The sequence below is a fragment of the Columba livia genome, chromosome 19 (assembly GCF_036013475.1).
Source record: "Columba livia isolate bColLiv1 breed racing homer chromosome 19, bColLiv1.pat.W.v2, whole genome shotgun sequence".
NCBI lineage: Eukaryota > Metazoa > Chordata > Aves > Columbiformes > Columbidae > Columba > Columba livia.
Genome location: NC_088620.1, coordinates 531,740 through 549,710, shown reverse-complemented (window position 1 = coordinate 549,710; position 17,971 = coordinate 531,740). Strand labels below are relative to the sequence as shown.

Sequence of the window (17,971 nt, the reverse complement as noted above, 5' to 3'; positions counted from 1 at the left end):
GGCTGAGTTTCTGCTTTGCACTGGGGTTTAAGGGTGCCCGTGGTATGGAGAGCGTGGTGCTTTCAGGATGGCTGATCCCTCTTCCTTTCCCTGCCTCTGCTGGAAGCCATAAGCTGCCTGTTTTGAAAACATACAGTCCTTTAAAACAAAACCATGTTGAGAGGGTGCTGTGCACCCTTCTCTCCCCAGGGAGCCCTATGGACAGATGTGGGTCAGTTGGTGCACAGCTGGAGGTGCACGGTGCTGCGGGGCAGGATGGCAGCTGCCACGGGCCCCGGTCAGAGCTCCTGAGCCGGGGAGCCCAGCACCCTCGGGTGACACCCCCTGCCCTGCTGTACAACGTCACACCTCCGCGGGTGTCTCGCAAAGGAAAATCGGAGCTTGCAGGGCCAGATATTGTAACAAAACATAGCATGTTCCTTTAATATACCCTGCTCCTAGCCTGCGGTACTGAAACGACTGCGGCGCAGGAAACACCGGGGCTGGAAGGAAGCGGCCGTTACCCAACAGGATGTTTCTCTCATCAAGAGGGAGAAGTTTCCAGCCGCCGGCCGGGGAACAGAGCAACCATTGTGGGGCTTCCCGAGATGCTTTTTGCAAGCGCTCGCTCCGGCCCCCGTCCTGCCCGCGCCTCGCTGCGGCAGCCAGACACGACATGTTTAATGACTTCCAAGGAGTCTGGCTGTCATTACAGCTGGAGCTGAAAGTAATTGCAAAGCGTCTGTGTTTCTCTTCAGCGCGGCCCATGCGCGGAGGCCGGGGAGCGGCCCGTCCCCGCGCAGGACCTGCCGCAGCCCCGCACCGGGCCCTGCTTTCTATCTGCTCTGCTCTAATTAATTAAGGGTTGTTGCTTGGAAGTAGCACATGCTTAGGTGTGATCTTTGAAGTTTAGTGTGGTGCGGAGACTTCAAAGACGACATTTTATTAAAAAATAATAAAATCAAGAGCTCCTAAACACTTGCAATTTGAAGAGCTTGTTTGAAGTCTCTCCATGTTCTCTGGTGCTGATACAGCCGCAGCGCTGAGGTACCGCTGAGCGTCACCGTGCAGCGCTTAACCTTCGCTCTATTTAAAAAAGAAAATAATCAAAACCAGGAGTATTTTCTCAAGTGTTTTCATGTCTTGATCTAGCAGTAAAGAACTAATTGTGCTGTGTCGTGAGCTGTGCAGGAAACAGAGAAAATCAAGGCTGACAATCAAATTAGCAAAAATGAAAATTTAGTCTAGGTCTGTTCTTTTAATCAAAGTCATTTCAAGACGAACAGGAAAGCTGTAAACCTTCCCCATCACGGAGGTTTCCGTCCTTCCCGGGGGCCCCTGCTCTCCTGCTCGCCGCACCCAGCACCGTGTGGTTGGGCGCTGGTGCCGTCGCGCCACCCGGCCCGGGTGCCGGCACCGGGTTCCTCTTGGCGCCGCGGGAGCGTGTCCGGAGGGGCCGAGCTGGGCCGGTGCTCCTGCCCGCGGGGCTGCCGGGCAGCGCCTGCTGGAGCGCAGCGTGGGACCGTCCCGTCCCGTCCTCGCTGGTCTGCTCTCACCAGTGTGTTTGGGTAACAAGGGGCTGCGCAGGGCCGGCCACCCCAGCGCCCGTCACAGCCGGTGGCCGCGGCCTCTGTGGGAACGGCACAGCCGGCGAGCCCGAGCGACAGCCGGAGCTGCAGGATGTCCCGGAGAGGCCGCCGGGTTTGTCACATCGCGGGTGTGCTGGGCTGGGGACAGCTCTGCGCCCCCGGGTCCCTTCACACGGGCTGTGCTGGGCAGGCTGAGAACGCACTGCTGAGGAGCCAGAGGAGACGGGGCCAACGTCTTGATACTGGGGTACCTTATGAAATAAAGAAGTGTGCATTTTGGGGCCGTGTCTGCAGTCCGGGGCGGTCGCAGCGTTCCTGATTGCAGCCGGCTGGGCAGGAGCTCGCCAGAGAGTTTGCCTTTGTTTTCCCCCTGAGGTTTTGCTCTGATGAGTGGTTTGGAAGCGCAGAGTGGTGGCGTTCTGTCTGGGGTTGGGTGCACGGTAGCAGAGGGCACACGCACGTGTTTACTCTTCAGGCTGCTGTTTAAATTCCTGTGTACAGAAACGCAGGAGCAGAGGGTGTCTGTTCCAAAGCTCGCGGAGAGTTGAGTTTCCTCCGGACAGGTGGGCTCTGCTGCTTTCCTGTCGCTGCTGGGGCCGGTTTGCGAGACGTTCGTCTTGGTGAAACGTGAACTCTCCGCTAGCGTCAGGTCTGGGAAAAATCCGAAGACTCTTGTGGAGTTGCAGAAAGCCATCCTGAAACGTGAGATCATTTGAATTTTAAAAGCGGTGATGGTACATGTTGGCGGTTTTTTGTTGGTTTGGATTAGCAATGCTTAATGTTCAAAGTTACGCAGGAAGATGTTTTGTAAGGGCTTTATTTCCGTATTTATTTAAATATTTTGAACATCAGCAGTGTAGAGGCCATGCAAAAGCAGCAATAAAGAAATGCAGAGCTGTAAAAGCTTATGGTGGGAGTTGAGATGCAGAAGCAGCCGTTGTTTCCTCGGCAGCGAGGTGCGTAAGCCCTTGCGTGGCCGTGTGTCCCCACTGCCGCGCTGTGAAGAATTGGCGCTCGCCGCAGTGTGCGAACCGAGCGCGCCAGCCCCCGGGGCCGCTGTTCGTCTGTGCCCGGAGCCAAGTATGACCATGTTAGCATTTTTCATCTCCCTGACGTTACCATTAATAAAGCAATGATCCAAAAGCAGCTTTGCTGAGTCTGTTCTTTATGCTTCCATCACTCACAACTAGATAATTTCACACAGGATCGTTTTTAAATTAAATGACGATAAAAGCGCTCTGCTGTCCTGTGTTCACTAGTTCACAGAAGTCTATCAAGTCATTAATGTGTCGTGACAAACTGCTAGTTGGATACAAGAGTAATTAATTATTTGCATACAGAGCAGGTTGAACTTTGTGCACGATGACACGTGTGTCACTCGGTGGTCACTGGGAGCTCCCGCGGGGTCCCTGGCCGCGCGGGGGCCGCGCCGGGCGCGTCCGTGGTGCTTGTTGTGTCCCTGGCTGCTGCTTAACGGCTGTTTCGAGAAAGCGTCTGATCATTGGAGATTTCAATAAAAATTGTACAGATTTTCATAATCACCATTAATCACCACATATTTTTCAAGATAATTACAGCAATTATTATTTAGATTCCTCTTTTATGTGCGCATTGTAGAAAAGAACAAGTGCTTATTACGCCGGGTAGTGTAGAGAGCTACAGTCTGAAGTTCTTTGTCACCCAGAAACTCATTATGTTAGCTGATGCTGCCTGTGAAAGTTCATCAGCACGTTTAAATTAGGGTAGCATTGGCAGGTCTGATTATTTAAATCTGGTAGCTTTGCTAAAAATATAGTTATTCAAGAAAGATGAATTACTAATTTGACAACTGAGATGTAGTTGGAGTCTCCGGCACAGAAGGCAGCATCTATCCTGTGCTTATGGGAGGGTGACAGTACTTTTCAGATTAAAGAGAGAATTTCTGAGCGAGCTAACAAGTTTTATTTATAGAGCAGAGTTTTGGGGTTTGCCCTTTAGAGGCTCAGAGTAAGACTTAGTACATGCTAATGAAGGAGTAGGCGCACTTAGAAGCTGGCCGTGCCGTTTGCGGTCCTGCGCCCGCTGAGGGGTGGCCCTGTGCCCTGCTGGGCGCCACCAGCCTCCTCCCAGCGGGGTTCGCGGGACCGTCCTTCGGGGTTGGTGTTAGGAACGCGCTTCTGGCCGCTGGCTCCTTCCAGCTCCTTTATCTAATTGCAGTGACTGAGCTAACTGGCTGTGACCCTCAGGGAGGAGCCGCTCCTGGGAGACAGCAGACAGCCATCGCAAACATTTTGCTCTCTGAAATCCCGTTTTATTTTGTTCTGCTTGAGGGTGAAAGGCACAGGCACCTCCGCAGTCTGTTGTGGACGCTGTGGGTGCAGCTGCATGGGGAGGACCTGCTGCCATGGGCCCGGGGGCTCTGGTGAGCGGCGGTGCCGGGTGGCTCTGGTGAGCGGCGTTGCTCGGTGGCTCTGGTGAGCGGCGGTGCCCGGTGGCTCTGGTGAGCGGTGGTACCGGGTGGCTCTGGTGAGCGGCGGTGCCCAGGTGGCTCTGGTGAGCGGCGGTGCCCGGTGGCTGTGGTGAACGGCGGTGCCCGGTGGCTCTGGTGAACGGCGGTGCCCGGTGGCTGTGGTGAACAGCGGTGCCTGGTGGCTCTGGTGAGCGGCGGTGCCGGGTGGCTCTGGTGAGCGGCGGTACCGGGTGGCTCTGGTGAGCGGCGGTGCCTGGTGGCTCTGGTGAGCGGTGGTGCCCGGTGGCTCTGGTGAGCGGCGGTGCCCGGTGGCTCTGGTGAGCGGCGGTACCAGGTGGCTCTGGTGAGCGGCGGTGCTGGGGCCGGGGGGGTGACGTCCTGCGGCCCCGCTCAGCTGCGCAGGACAAGAGCAGCTTTGCTGGCCTGGGTGAGGAGCCCCTCGGTGACCTGTGCGATGTGCAAACGATTTATAGGTCTTTAAAGATATTTTAAAGTCACAACGTTTTAAAGATGTTACAGCCTACCTGGATTAGGTGTGAGTTTCCTCACGTGGTGACACGAGTAATGCTGCGGCGGCAATGCTTTAAAAGTGGGACCTTGTCCACCTTTTTTGTTCCGAATCAGTACATGTTGCCTTTGGAAAGAGAGCTGTACTTTATCATCCACCAGCACCAATTCCTTTCAGCCCTCTGTGTTACCGCCTCTGGTCTCGAATGCGGCACAGATTGACATCGAGGCACGTTGAATAGCTCTTGACCAGACTGAAACAAGAACCGCAGCTCCGGGCCGGAGCCTGGCTGGTGAGTCTTGGTGCTGCCCGTGGAACTGGTAACACTGGGCACAATCTCAGCACAGTCTCTGCTCGCCAGAGCCTGCCAGGAATGCTTCAGAAGAAACGGGAAAAAAACGAGAGGCTGCTGCTGATGTTTATTTACAGCACAACATCAGAACAAGGGACATGGAATTAAAAGCCTCCTACAGTTCTGGTTTCATTTAATTTTATTATGGAATTAACTGACTGCTGTAAAGGCAGTTGCGCGCTGTCTCGTGGTGCGCGGCGGGCGCGCTGGTGCCCGTACCCGGGTGCTGGACCCGCGGGCGGCGCGGGAGCTCCTGCTGCCCTGGGGCCGCTGCCCGCGGTCACCGTCACCGCCCGCCCGTCCGCGGGAGCTGCTGTGCCCACCAGCGCCGAGCCTGAGCTCCGCCTGCGCAGCCCCGTCGCGGCACCGGCCTGATGTTGACGTGAGCTGGTTCAGGGTTGCGCTGGAGCAGATTGTCACTGCATCTGTTAACCTTCTTGGGTTTGGATTTACCCTCCTGGAAGGAAGTTGGGTGCCCCATCCCTGTGAATGTGAAAAAGCCCTTTGTAGGCAGCAGCAGCTTTGACTCTTCCTGCGGGACGGCAGCAGCACCTCCACGGGCGAGCGGGGGACTCGGGGCTGTCCTTCTGTCCTTCCTGGCCATGGTCCAGCCTGGGAGCAGAGGCGAGGGACGTGTCTGCGGGTCCCACCATTGCCTGCAGCCTCCGTGCACCCGCGCAGCTCTGCAGGCCGGGCCGGGGACACTGGGGCTCTGGCAGCCTCTGGTGCTTTATTTCTGTAAAGTTTCCTGCACTGGGGGGTATTTAACTCCTCCTGACTGCTGGAGCCTGGCTGTGAACAGAGCCGCTGAATGCTGGTTTCCGATGTCTCTCTGTAATGTGTTTTACCAGCAGCCTCGTGACGGGCCTGACACGCCGGCTCCCGTGCACGCTCCCGCGCTCTGGGAGTGCAGCATTAATAACACACTTCCATGCATCATGCCATTTTTAAGCATGATCGTTATGATAAAGGGCATCTACTTAATTACAGGCCTGCTTAATTACAGCTCTGTTGAAGCTCGTTTGTTTAGGAGAATGCTAATTGCGCTGCTGAGCCTTTGGCACACCCTGCTTTCATCTGCCGCGTTGTGCTGAGCGGGGGCTGGAGCGCGAGGACCAAGGACGGACGGGGCTGCGGGAAACGCGCGCGCTCATCGCAGCTTATTCTTTAAATTGCTTTACAAAAGCCGGCGTGTGACTGATCAAAGCAGGTTTCTGTCGGGATAACAAACGCAGATGGTCTTTCAGGTTCAAAACTTCCTGGATTTGGTGATGCTGCTTTTCATCTGTTTCCTTTTGTTTCATGCAGCTTTGTGGCTGCCACATAGCACCTTTGATAGTGAAGTTACTCCGGTGGAGGGGTTTTTTAAGTCAAAAATACACAAAGCAAATGTAAAATGCTAAGCATTATTAAATAACCCTTGTTAAATCACTAGTGTGGTAACTCTGGTGCTGGTGGAAGTTACAACCAGCAAGCAGAGAAACACCGGGTTCATGGGTGCGGATGCTTTGTGGAAGAAAACCCTGTTTGAGGATTACTCGAGGGCATTTCAGGGCTTAAACTGGCTCTAGTTTGAAGTCTATATTTCTTTCAGAGCTGAAATGTAAAGACATAAGATGTTAAGGTGTCACTGAAACAAAGCGCGCGTATTTGGGTCTGCACTCTGCCTTAGAAATGCGCCGTTTTCAGTCATGTGGAAGTTGCTGAGTTACACGTTTTAGAAGCAGCGTCTCCCTTGCACTGACACGTCTTGCGGGAGGCTTTCCGTGAGGACTCCGGGTGGTGATGGCAAGACAAAACCACTGAGCATCACTGCACTGTCTAAGGAGAAAACACAAGAGACATAAAGGCAAACAATGCTGGTGGCATGGCTGAGGTTGTGCGCAGGGAGGGACTGGCCCGGTGACACGCGGCTGTGCCGTCCTGTCCCTGCGTCTGTCCCCGGGCAGTGCTGGTGTCCACCCTGTGGGTCAGGTCTGCTGGTGCTGTGGCTCCGCTGCTCACGGCCGGGCCGGGGCCGGTGCTTCGCCGGGGTTTGCGTTCTGCCGGGCAGGGCGCTGACTGCCGTGGGGGCACGAGTGACACAGACCAGGCGTGCTCCTCGTCCTCTTGCTCAGGTGGCTCTGTGTGCTAACACTCCATAGATCTCTGTCCTCTTTTAAGTGTTTGGGTTTGGTTTCAAATACTGTCCTGGCAGCTGAACCAAATGGGGACACTCAGAATTGAGACCATAAGTTGTATGTGGATAGAGCAGGAGGGTTCCGTGGGTTCCTGAGCCAGCTGTGTCTCAGGCAGAAGGAAACCACTGGCGGGTTAGAGGGAGGAGAAGCCTGGCGGTAACTTCTGTGAGCTATCAGTCATGTGTCAATGCTGTGAATACTTGGTCTGTCACTGGGAATGTGTGAAGTTGCATGTCAGAAGTCAGCTGGAAATGTGATGTGTCTGCTCGTTTTGTCCCTTTCAGCGATGGATGGAGTGCCTTTTATGATTTCGGAGAAGTTTGCCTGTGCTCCTGAAGGGGTGAGTTGCCGTTGTTGTTCTCCCAATGTCTGAAATTCATCCTTCCGTGGGGAGTGATCACAAGACATCAACATAAATGATCTGTTTCTGGGAGCTTTTCTTTTGTGGGTTCTCATACATTCACAGTGGGTGAAATGCCCCAGGGTTGTGACAATACTTTCCTGCAGGGTGGGAATGGCTTCTGCCAGATCACTCCTGAAACTGAATTGTCCTGGGAGTTGAAGGTTTATCACTGTCAGAAACAGAAATAGCAATGGGACTGTATGGGGCTGGAAGCATTTCTAATTCCTTAGCGTGGATTGTACCGATTCACAATCAGTTGGAGCGTCCCTGAGCCCCAGTGCTAGTTTAAGTCGGTGATCCAGAGCTCAGACGCTCAGCATCCCATTGCCAGTTCTGATCCATCCAATCCTAAAACAAGACCTCTTTAAAAATCAATTTACAAGAAGCTGTTAAGGCAAGCACCAAGCCATCAGCTCTATCTGACTTTTCACATGGTGCTCCTGCTTTGTGCTTTCTGCTGCTGACACAACCCGCGTGTGCAGCCGGACGTGCTTTCTCACAACCACTGCTTTCTGGAAGCGTTGTTTATGGGCCGCTGTTCCCAGAAAGCTGGAGTCCCCGCTGCGAGGGTAAATGCAGAGAGATCAGGTCGTGCTAATCCTCCCCTCGGATCCTTTAGACACCATTGCCACCACATGGTCAGTTTGGTTGGGCTTCCCGCCGGCGCTGCCGCTCACACCCGGCGCTGCGGCCGCAGCAACCCGCAGGGTGTCAGCAGTGCCCGCCGGCCACAGCCGCCCTGCCGCCCCGAGGTGGCTGAAATCCCCCTGTGCAAAGTGACACCGGATGGGTGTCACAGCCGCCCTGCCGCCCCGAGGTGGCTGAAATCCCCCTGTGCAAAGTGACACCGGATGGGTGTCACAGGCACCCTGCCGCCCCAAGGTGGCTGAAATCCCCCTGTGCAAAGTGACAGCGGAGGGGTGTCACAGCCGCCCTGCCGCCCCGAGGTGGCTGAAATCCCCCTGTGCAAAGTGACACCGGATGGGTGTCACAGCCGCCCTGCCGCCCCGAGGTGGCTGAAATCCCCCTGTGCAAAGTGACACCGGATGGGTGTCACAGGCACCCTGCCGCCCCAAGGTGGCTGAAATCCCCCTGTGCAAAGTGACAGCGGAGGGGTGTCACAGCCGCCCTGCCGCCCCGAGGTGGCTGAAATCCACCTGTACAAAGTGACAGCGGAGGGGTGTCAGCTGTCCCTACCGGGGGAGAAAGGTGTTAGAACTGTTATCCCTGATCCATCTTCTTCACACGTGTGGTGGGCTGAGAAACAGGAGTAAGCATGTGTTTACAGATGGTGCCTGTAAATCTCTGGTAATAGAATATTTGCTGACATTAAACAAAACAAAACAAAACAAACCCTAATTTGACATTTCTGTTTCTTTTTTTCCCTTTTGCTTTCGTTGCCAGATGCAGCCAGTTGATCTCCTGGGCATCACAATCAAAACCCTTGCAGAAATCGAGAAGGAGGTAGGTAGCCAGCCGGGCAGTAAGCGAGGTGCGATGAGAGCTGCGTTCACCTCGCTGTAAGGTCCTTTCCCTTGTGGAAAAGGTCTCTCTTGTCTTTCTCGAGCCTCTGCTGGTGCATAAAGTCAACGCGGAGTCAAACAGTAAACTCAGAGTTAGCGATGTCCGCTGTAATCTGTGCTGGGGGAAGAAGCTTTAGGTGTTCAATCTAACGGCAAAGTCTGCTACCCTCCTTTTAATTCAGATGTCTTTCTTATTTAACTTTTCTTTCTCGTGTATTAACAAAACGTGTTACAAGCAGGGTACTGCTTGTGTTAGGTTGCCTCTTGCATCTCAGGGAAGCAAATGGACTTGATAAGGCAATGTCAGGTAACCTAGTTCATCATTTGCAGTTTGATGGTGCTGGTAACTTGTTACCAGGAAAACCAGGCTGCACTGCCAGCGGGCGTGGGGAGGAGACAGCCATCAAAGCGAGGGCGGTCTGGTGCTCCCGAGGGAGCGTTTCGGCACGGGCTGTGTGGTGCTGAGCGGCTGTGTCTGTGCGGCGGGGGGGACAGCGGCACCGGGGCTGCCTGGGTGGCCCTGTGAGGAGAGGTTGATACCTGCCGGCTCTCCGGCACCCTCGTGTTCCGTTACAGGCTGTACGTGTTTCAGGGTAATGAAAAGTATAATTATGCAGCCCATATTCCTTGATGAAGCATCTTGTCTGCGCATAGATAGCTACGCATATAAATATTGTGAATTTCTGCGTGGCTTTATTTCCCTTGCAAGCAATAGCACCATTACAGCAAATCTTCTGGATTTCCAGAGCAGCGCAAACGTTTTCCCTGGAGCTAGATGCCTGGCAGAAATACTCCCAAAGAATTCCTAGAGTTATTGCTCTCGGTCGCCACATTTGCAGATGTACGCACCCACCTCCAGGCTGCGAGACGAGCCGGGTGAGGGACTCCACCCTGTCAGGAGACCCGACAGAAACGGGCACAGTCCTGTGCTGCACGCCCGGGCCGTGCCGGCAGCCAGCAGCTCCGCGCAGCAGCACCGCGCCGTGCCCCGGCAGCTCCGCGCAGCAGCACCGCGCCGTGCCCCGGCAGCTCTGCGCAGCAGCACCGCGCCGTGCCCCGGCAGCCTGAGGACTCGGTGCGTGGCGGTGCAGCCCGCGCTGGAGGTGGCTTTGCCGTCTGCCACGGCTGTGTGGGTGGATGCCAGACGCAGAGGAGCCGTCAGTGCTGTGAGCTCTCCCCACGGGGCCCGGGGGTTGGTTTGTCGACTCCTGCCAGTGCTGCGCAGGGGAGCATCACCAGGCACATGGTGCAGGTGGTAGTGGCAGCGAGGACAGTGGTGGCTGCAAGGACAGTGGTGGCAGCGAGGGCCACAGTGGCAGCGAGGACAGTGGTGGCAGTGAGGACCGCAGTGGCAGCGAGGACAGTGGTGGCAGTGAGGACCGCAGTGGCAGCGAGGGCTGCGGTGGCAGTGAGGACCGCAGTGGCAGCGAGGGCTGCGGTGGCAGTGAGGACCGCAGTGGCAGCGAGGGCTGCGGTGGCAGCGAGGGCCGCGGTGCCGCGCGGCTGTAGCAGTGCCATGGGCCGTCGGGCTGCACGGGCTGCAGGGTGCGTCCCGTCCTCATCTCGGCTTGGCATTGAGTGAAAAGTCTAGAGAGAGTCTAATTAGTAAAGTGAGCATCTAATATTAATCATTCCTTTTAAACTGACAAGGAAGGCAGTTCATTTAACCACTTAATTGCTACAAGTTTTCGTGGGCTGCTCTTTGCAAATATATTTAATGAAGAAGTTGTAAATCTAAAGGAGCTTAAAATTTTAATTTTATACAGAAATATTTTTCCTTGTTCTCATGTTTGTAGTCAATTCTCCAGAGTGTAGTCACATGAAATGTTCGTTAAATGAACATATTTGCTAACTGGCATGATTTCAGTTTTTAAAACATTGGTTCCAGCAATTAGGCATTTTTTTCAGTTCCCAAATGACTAGAGAAATTCGTCTTGATTATAATTGCTCTTAGCCACGCATATCTAATTTGTGTCTTTTTAAGTGTTAATTAGTAAACAGTTTGAGCTGACATCTTTATGTGTTTGTGTGTTGAAAAATGAGGCTTATTGCTTATTTAGCTCGGGGCTGGTGCTGCTCGCTGTGACATCGTGACATTGAGGGAAAATTAATGAAGATGCGTGTGCCGGTTCGGAGGCGGCCCCGTGTACAGCCGGAGCGGGCCCGGCGCTCCCCGCTTCTCCTCCAGTTTTCCCTGGTTCTCTCCCTCGTTCTCCCCCAAGTTCTCCCCGCTTCCCTCCCGGTTCTCCCCACTTCACTTCTCTCCCGGTTCTCCCCACTTCTCTCCCGGTTCTCTCCCCCGTTCTCCCCGGTTCTCCCGCCGGTTCTCTCCCCCGATATCCCCGGTTCTCTCCCCGGTTCCCTTCCCGTTCTCCCCGCTCCGGCCGCTCCGCCGCAGCGCCCGCGCGCCCCCTGCCGGCCGCGCCCCGGCAGCCCCGCGGTCCGTGTCCGGTGTCCGGCCCGGCCCGGTTCCCGCGGCCGCAGGGTCGGCGTTTCGGGGGCGGCAGCGGCTGCCAGAGCGTCCGCGGCCTCGCCGGCGCCGCTGGTGGCGCGACAGCCGGGACAGACAGGACTGGGCTTGGAGCAGAGACGGGCAGGTCCGTGTCCATCGGGAGTGGCTGGAGCAGCCGGTCCAGCTCGTCCTCCAGGAGCAGCCTGCAGCCCTCGCGCGGCTCCCGGCGCTCTCGGCACCGTGGACAAGCCCACGGCAGCCCTGGCACAGCCAGCACATCCAGCTCCACGGCTCTGTCCCAACACGCGTGGCTCGGGACAGGTGCCAGCAAGGTCACTTGGGGGACATTTCGTCGGTAAGGGGTAACAGGCAAAAACTGAAGCGCAGGAGGTTCCATCTGAATACTGGGAGGAACTTCTTTCCTTTGAGGGTGCGGAGTCCTGGCCAGGCTGCCAGAGTGGCTGTGGAGGCTCCTTCGCTGGAACCATTCAAACCCCTGTGCCACCCGCTCTGTTGACCTGGGTTAGCTGGGTTGGACGGTGTGATCTCTGCCGGGGTGCCACAGCGTGCCACAAGATGGCACTGCTACGGCACGCTCCCCGCGTCGCCATGCCCAGGGCCGCGCAGCCGCGTCCAGCCAGCGAAGGGGCGTCCCTGCCTGCAGCAGCGTCTGGCCGGCTGCTGGGGTCTGTCCGGCCGGCCACTGTGGTCTGTCCAGCCAGCCACTGGGGTCTGTCCGGCTGCCGGGGTCTGTCCGGCCGGCCACTGGGGTCTGTCCAGCCAGCCACTGGGGTCTGTCCGGCTGCTGGGGTCTGTCCGGCCGGCCACTGGGGTCTGTCCAGCCAGCCACTGGGGTCTGTCCGGCCGCTGGGGTCTGTCCGGCCGGCCACTGGGGTCTGTCCGGCCAGCCGCTGGGGTCTGTCCGGCTGCCGGGGTCTGTCCGGCCGGCCACTGGGGTCTGTCCAGACGGCCACTGGGGTCTGTCCGGCCAGCCGCTGGGGTCTGTCCAGACGGCTGCGGGGGGTCTGTCCGTCAGGTGGAACGGCTTGTTTGCACCAAGTTTCATGCACCTTGCCAAACCAAAAATGTTGATTCTGGTGGTACTAGCTTGTGTAAGTGCGGCCTGCAAAGGAGAACCTTTCTGACTAGCTGCTTTACGCGCAGGGTTAGCGTGGTCATGTTTGTGTTAATGCTGAATTTTAGGGAAGGGGGGTGGATCCTGCCCAGGACTGACAGGGTTGGGTCAGGCGCTGCCAGCGGCTCCCCCGCTGTGGCCCTGCTTGTGGCAAGGAGGATGTCACAGCTCAGGGTGCTGCCAGGCCTGGTTCTTATCTCATTGTTGTATTGTCCCACCGTGGGCCAGGAGCGCGGCTGTGTGACTGTGTGGCCGTGCACCCTGGCCCGGGCTGCATCGGCGATGCCCACGGTTCCTCTGTTCCTCTCTCTCGCTTTGCCCCACAGTACGACTACAGCTTCCGGACAGAGCAGAGCGCGGCGGCACGGCTGCCGCCCAGCCCCACGCGGTGCCCGCCCGTGCCGCAGTCCTGAGGGGGCCGCCGGCGCCGGAGCAGCGTGTGCGTGCATACTACTGAGCAGGACACGGCACGGGCCGTCCCGGCAGAGTTCGGCTCCTGCCATCGCCGCCCACCCTGCGCTGCACCAGCTCCTCCTGCACACACCGCTCCACACCTCGGACTGCGTGACCTTTGGCAGCTGCTCCCCCCCGCTGCAGACGCCTCCACGTGAGTACGTGACTGGAGCCTGACAGCAGCCCCTCGGTTGTCCCCACTTTGTAACCCCTGCTGCAGGGCAGAAATGTCACAGAGCTGTAACAAACTGCTGCAAACAGCAAGCCATGAGCTCACGGACCATCAAGAGATGCTCAGCAGTGAACCCTAGAACTAAGGAAGAGTAAAAGATGCGGCCGGTGAACCTGCAGGCCCCTGGGCATCCCAGCCGCACTGGTGTGCGGTCGTGCTGGGCTCTGCGCCAGGCGCGGGAGGCCCCTGCAGCACTCGGTTCAGCCAGCAGCCGAGTGCAGCGATGCCCTGGTCTGCTCCGCCCGCGTGCGGGCACATGGCAGCTCCGCTGTGCCTGCCCTCAGCCCCATGCTGGGTTCCCTTGGTTTTGCTGGGCTGGCAGAGCTGGGATCGCTGCTCAGAGCTGCCCTGGGCCCATCCCCACCCTGGCAAGGCGCAGGGCTCAGGGGGCACCAGCTGCACGGCAGTTCCCGAGGTGAAGCACCTGCTTTGCACAGCGTGTCTGTGTGTCCGTCAGGACCTGCAGTGACAAACATCCTGTGTTTCTTCCCGGGCTGGGTGCCGGCAGCAGCGCCGCTGACCCCTTGGCAGCCTGCGTGCTGTCACCTGCCCGACACTTGGGACAGTGTTCCAGTGTTCGCCCCACCAGCTGCTCAAACGAGAGCTGTGCCCGTTCCGGTGCGCTCCCAGGAAGCACTGAACTCTGACGCGGTGCAGGATCAGGGCAGGATCGTTAAACCCTGACCTCCGCCTGCCTGTGCTCGCTGACCTCAGCTTGCTCCCCCGCCAAACGCATGTCCTGGAGAAGTCTGTTGCTGTAATAAGTTATTTAGAAGTGCCCATCTGACTCCGTGCTGCTTTTTCAAGTCTCTGCTGTAGAACAAAGCTACATCATGGCAGCAAAATGGCAATTTTTGGGTGGTGTTAAAACATACAACTTTTTCTATTCTAAGATACTGATTACCTAACCCTATTGAAATGCAATTGCCATAGTAACAAATAACAGTATTGCCGCTCTCGGTCTGGGTCATACGTGTGCCCTGACCTGCTTTGCACTGCTCTTGATTGATCTCGCGTTTTCTAGTTGGACAGATGGTGACTAACAGTAGATTTTGTACTGTCAGCTTGTATTTTTTATTTGTACATATGTAAAATATTTCTTGTCCAAAGATTCATTTCTGGTCTTAAGGCACCGTACCATATTGCTGGGATAATGAGCACAAACTACCGTAACATTCAGGACAGACTGATTCCAGGTCTTTGCTTCAACTTCTTCCAATCAGGTAAATAATTTTCCGATGCTGCCTCTGTAGAGCAAGGCTGTGCGGTTGGAAAGCGAAGGCCCATTTGGTTGCAGGTGTGTCATGTTTGGGCAAAAGAATTAAAGCTACACCATTGCCACCAGCTCTGGGGGTTTGGGTGACCCCTGGACGTGCTCGTTTACTTGGAGGCTGCAGCACCATTTTCAGTTCTTATTTATCCTGCAGGAAAGCAAAGCCAGACCTCACCGCCAGGCTCACAAAGAGTAGATTGATGACGCCGACACCGACAAATGAACACACCATGGCAGCCTGGTCATTCGGCTCAGGTTCACTTGAAGTTCAAATCCACTCCATGCTGTAGTACTATGCCCATCTCATCCATCTTTTGTCTTTCTATTTTTCTGCTTGTCACTTGTTCTGTGGTTTTCTGTGGCATCCGTTTATCGCTTCTCCCGTGGCTCGGTGGACACGCAGCAGGTGAAGCTCCGCGCGGCGCTGCCCGTCGGTTCTGGCTGGGCCGGGCAGGGCCGCCGGTGCGGGGCAGAGCTGGGGGGGCGGCTGCTGGGCCCCCAGCCCGTTCTCCTTCCCGTGCAGCACTCGGGCAGCGGTGCAGGGCCTGGGGGCACTCCTGCTGTGTCCCAGAAAAACGGGCAGGTGGCTTCGAGTCCCTTCCCGTGAGATTTACCTTAGACAGCATCAGTAGATAAAATTGGTGCTTTATATTTATAGCAACAGTTCCGTTTGCTCAGCTGCCTTAAAGATAGCAAGCTCAGCTTTCTCTTCAGTGACCTACAAGAAACACTGGATGGCTCTAAACGCTGACAGGACACGGAGCTGGGACAAGCATCTCTGAAATCTTCGGGATATATTTGTGTAGTTGGTTCTCACTCTTCCCTCTCTTACACTGGCCTAGCAAAGCAGCTTCAGGGTGTATCTGCAAAGCAACTTGAAAGCCAAGTTGGATCTGTACAGCGTTTCTGCAGGGTGACTCTGCGAGGGACCCGGCACAGCCGTTCTGCGGTACCAGTGCAGCAGAGGCGTTTCAGGCGAAGAGCTGCAGCCGCGAGAGCCCCTGGGCTCCCAGAGCTGCTGGCAGAGGCTGAGAACAGGGCAGGTCCTGAGCGCGGGGCCCGGAGCCGCGCTGGGGAGCGCGGTGAGACACAGCGCAGGGCCCGGAGCCGCGCTGGGGAGCGCGGTGAGACACAGCGCAGGGCCCGGAGCCGCGCTGGGGAGCGCGGTGAGACACAGCGCAGGGCGCTTCGCAGTCACGCGTCGGCTTCTCAGTCCACCAACCATTCATCTCTGAATTCCCAAGATCCTGAGCATCAGATCAGCATTTCCACAGGCGGGTGTTATTTGCCGTTCCTTAACCTTGGTACTCGCAGCTGGGCCTTGCAAGGCTGGTCCTTGCGCCCCGGCAGCAGGTCCTCCCCACTGGCAAATGCCAGAGCCGGAACCAGCATCTCTTTGCATCTCGCTCCCCGTCTGGCCAAAAGGCAACTGCGGTAGCATTGGCCCAGGCAATAAACAGTCAGGGAGCCCGACTCGGATGTTGTCTGGCTGTGGAGAAGCCTTTGGAGTGTAAGGGTAAGGGATGAGTCAATGGAGAGCAGCAAAAGCAGATTTACAGAGCTTTATCAGATGTGCTTGGTTAGCTTTCCTCTATTTCTAGAACAAAACTAGTCTCTAGGTAGCTTAATCTTGTGGCTGATGGAGAAATCAGTTTGCCAAATTATCATGTGTGTGCAACAGAGACAGAAAAGCAGTAGTGAGGGGTTTGCTTACTGCAAAATACACCTTCTGATGTGAATTAGTGGTGACACGCTGCCTCCTGGATTTCTCGCGGCGAAGGGCAGGTCGTGCGCCGCGGTGGCTCGCGGGCCGGCCGGGCCGCGGTGCTGTCCGCTGTGTTAGCCGGGAAAGGCAAGGAATTAGTCCAGAAAGTAGAGTGTTAACTTCGTGATAAAATTCAAGTGTGGACAGATGTAGCTGTAGTTATAGGAATAAACTTTGTCAGCCTTTTTTCCTTTGACTGTCACCGAGTTTGCCCGCGGTGTTTGTAGGAGGGGTCCCTGGGAGCATCCTGTATAGTGAGGTTGTTGGTAGTCTGTAGCTTTGGGCTCCTTTGGTTTCACACCTGCCCCATCCCCCTGGTTTCCTGAGCTCTTCAGCCTGACCCCGCACACGCGGAGCCTGGAGAAGCTCTAACGTGGACAGACGGACACTGGTGCGGCGGGAGGGAAACGGGATGCGGTGCCGTGGTGCTGGCCGGTCCCACGTTGGCCTTCACCTCCCCGCTGCCCACGGGCGACTCGGGGTCTGTCCCCACGTCTGTCCCCGGGTCCCACGGGGGTGGCAGCGCAGCTCACCCCGAGCGGTCCCAGTCCCGGTCCCAAGGGCTCGCGCCTCGCGCTGCCGTCCCATCCCGACCTCAGCCGCAGCCTTGCCCAGCGGCCCGAGCGCTGCCGGCCGAGCCGTCCGGAGCCCCGGGGGCCGCAGCAGCGAGGGGGCTCCCCTGCTCCTCAGTAAGGTGCTGCTCACTTCATTCAGTACAGGGAAACCAAACAGTTTGGATATTCTGGTCGTTTATTGTGAAATTGTTTCCTAACAGCAACAGTTTTAAATGTCATCATGCAAATGGAAAAGAGAAACCTTTTATGCAGTTGCAAAGTGTTTTTTTAAGATGCTATGCATTTTGTTGGGTTACTGAAAGTGAATTTACTGTGCATTAATCTTATGAATGTTACTACATTTTATATTTATTTTAGATGACCCTCCTGTATTTTACGAAGGGAAGTTTCATTGTGTGATAACTTAGTCTGTATTCTTAATATAATTTGTTAAATAAAACTTGTTTTAATCAGTTTGTTCTCTGTGCTTTGTGTGAGTTTTACATTTGGAATAGAAACAGCTTAAAATGCTGCAGCTCGGCCTCGCGGGAGCAGAAAGGGGCATCCCTGGGGACCAGCCGCTCCTGTCCCTCCGCGCCATCGCTGCCGTGACTTCCCAGCCCCGGGTGTTTCCAGGGTGAAGAGTTGGTGCTTGTTGTGAACTGAGCTGCTGTGTAGCGGTTGTAGCTGCGGCACCTGGAACCACTTCTGTGTCTGGATGTGATCTCAGGTTTGCTGGATGCAGGAGATGCTGCAGCTCAGGGCGGCGGTGGCCTCGCCGGGAGCGCCCGGCGCTGCAGCCGGAGCAGCAGGGGCTGCAGCAGCCGCGTGCAGCAGGTGACAGCAGCGCACAGGGTGACACACCAGCAGGTGACAGCACCAGCAGGTGACGGCAGCGCGCAGGATGACACCAGCAGGTGACAGCACCAGCAGGTGACAGCAGCATGCAGCTTGCACAGGGCCACACAAAGTCCCTTTGGCCACCTCCCAGCAGTGAGGAGACACCTCATTACTGGCAGGATGGGGCACAACGTGGCAAGAATCCCTGGCGCAGGGATGGTGCGGGTGCCAGTGAGGGCAGCGCTCAGCTCAGGGCAGAGCCTGTTCCCTGGGCTCGGCTGGGT

General features: G+C 56.4%; 1 protein-coding gene across 6 annotated transcripts in view; it reads left to right on the top strand.

Annotated features, from left to right (window-relative positions):
• The window catches only part of MVB12B (multivesicular body subunit 12B), a 58,298-nt gene extending 40,978 nt beyond the window's left edge, over nucleotides 1-17,320 (top strand). For all 6 annotated transcript variants that reach the window (XM_065035342.1, XM_065035343.1, XM_065035337.1 and 3 more), the window contains 3 exons: nucleotides 7,342-7,397; nucleotides 8,865-8,924; nucleotides 12,897-17,320. In XM_065035342.1, the coding sequence (XP_064891414.1) occupies nucleotides 7,342-7,397; nucleotides 8,865-8,924; nucleotides 12,897-12,983 (203 nt within the window). In that variant the 3' untranslated portion in view covers nucleotides 12,984-17,320. The remainder of the gene's footprint in view (nucleotides 1-7,341; nucleotides 7,398-8,864; nucleotides 8,925-12,896) is intronic.
• Nucleotides 17,321-17,971: the final 651 nt, after the last annotated feature.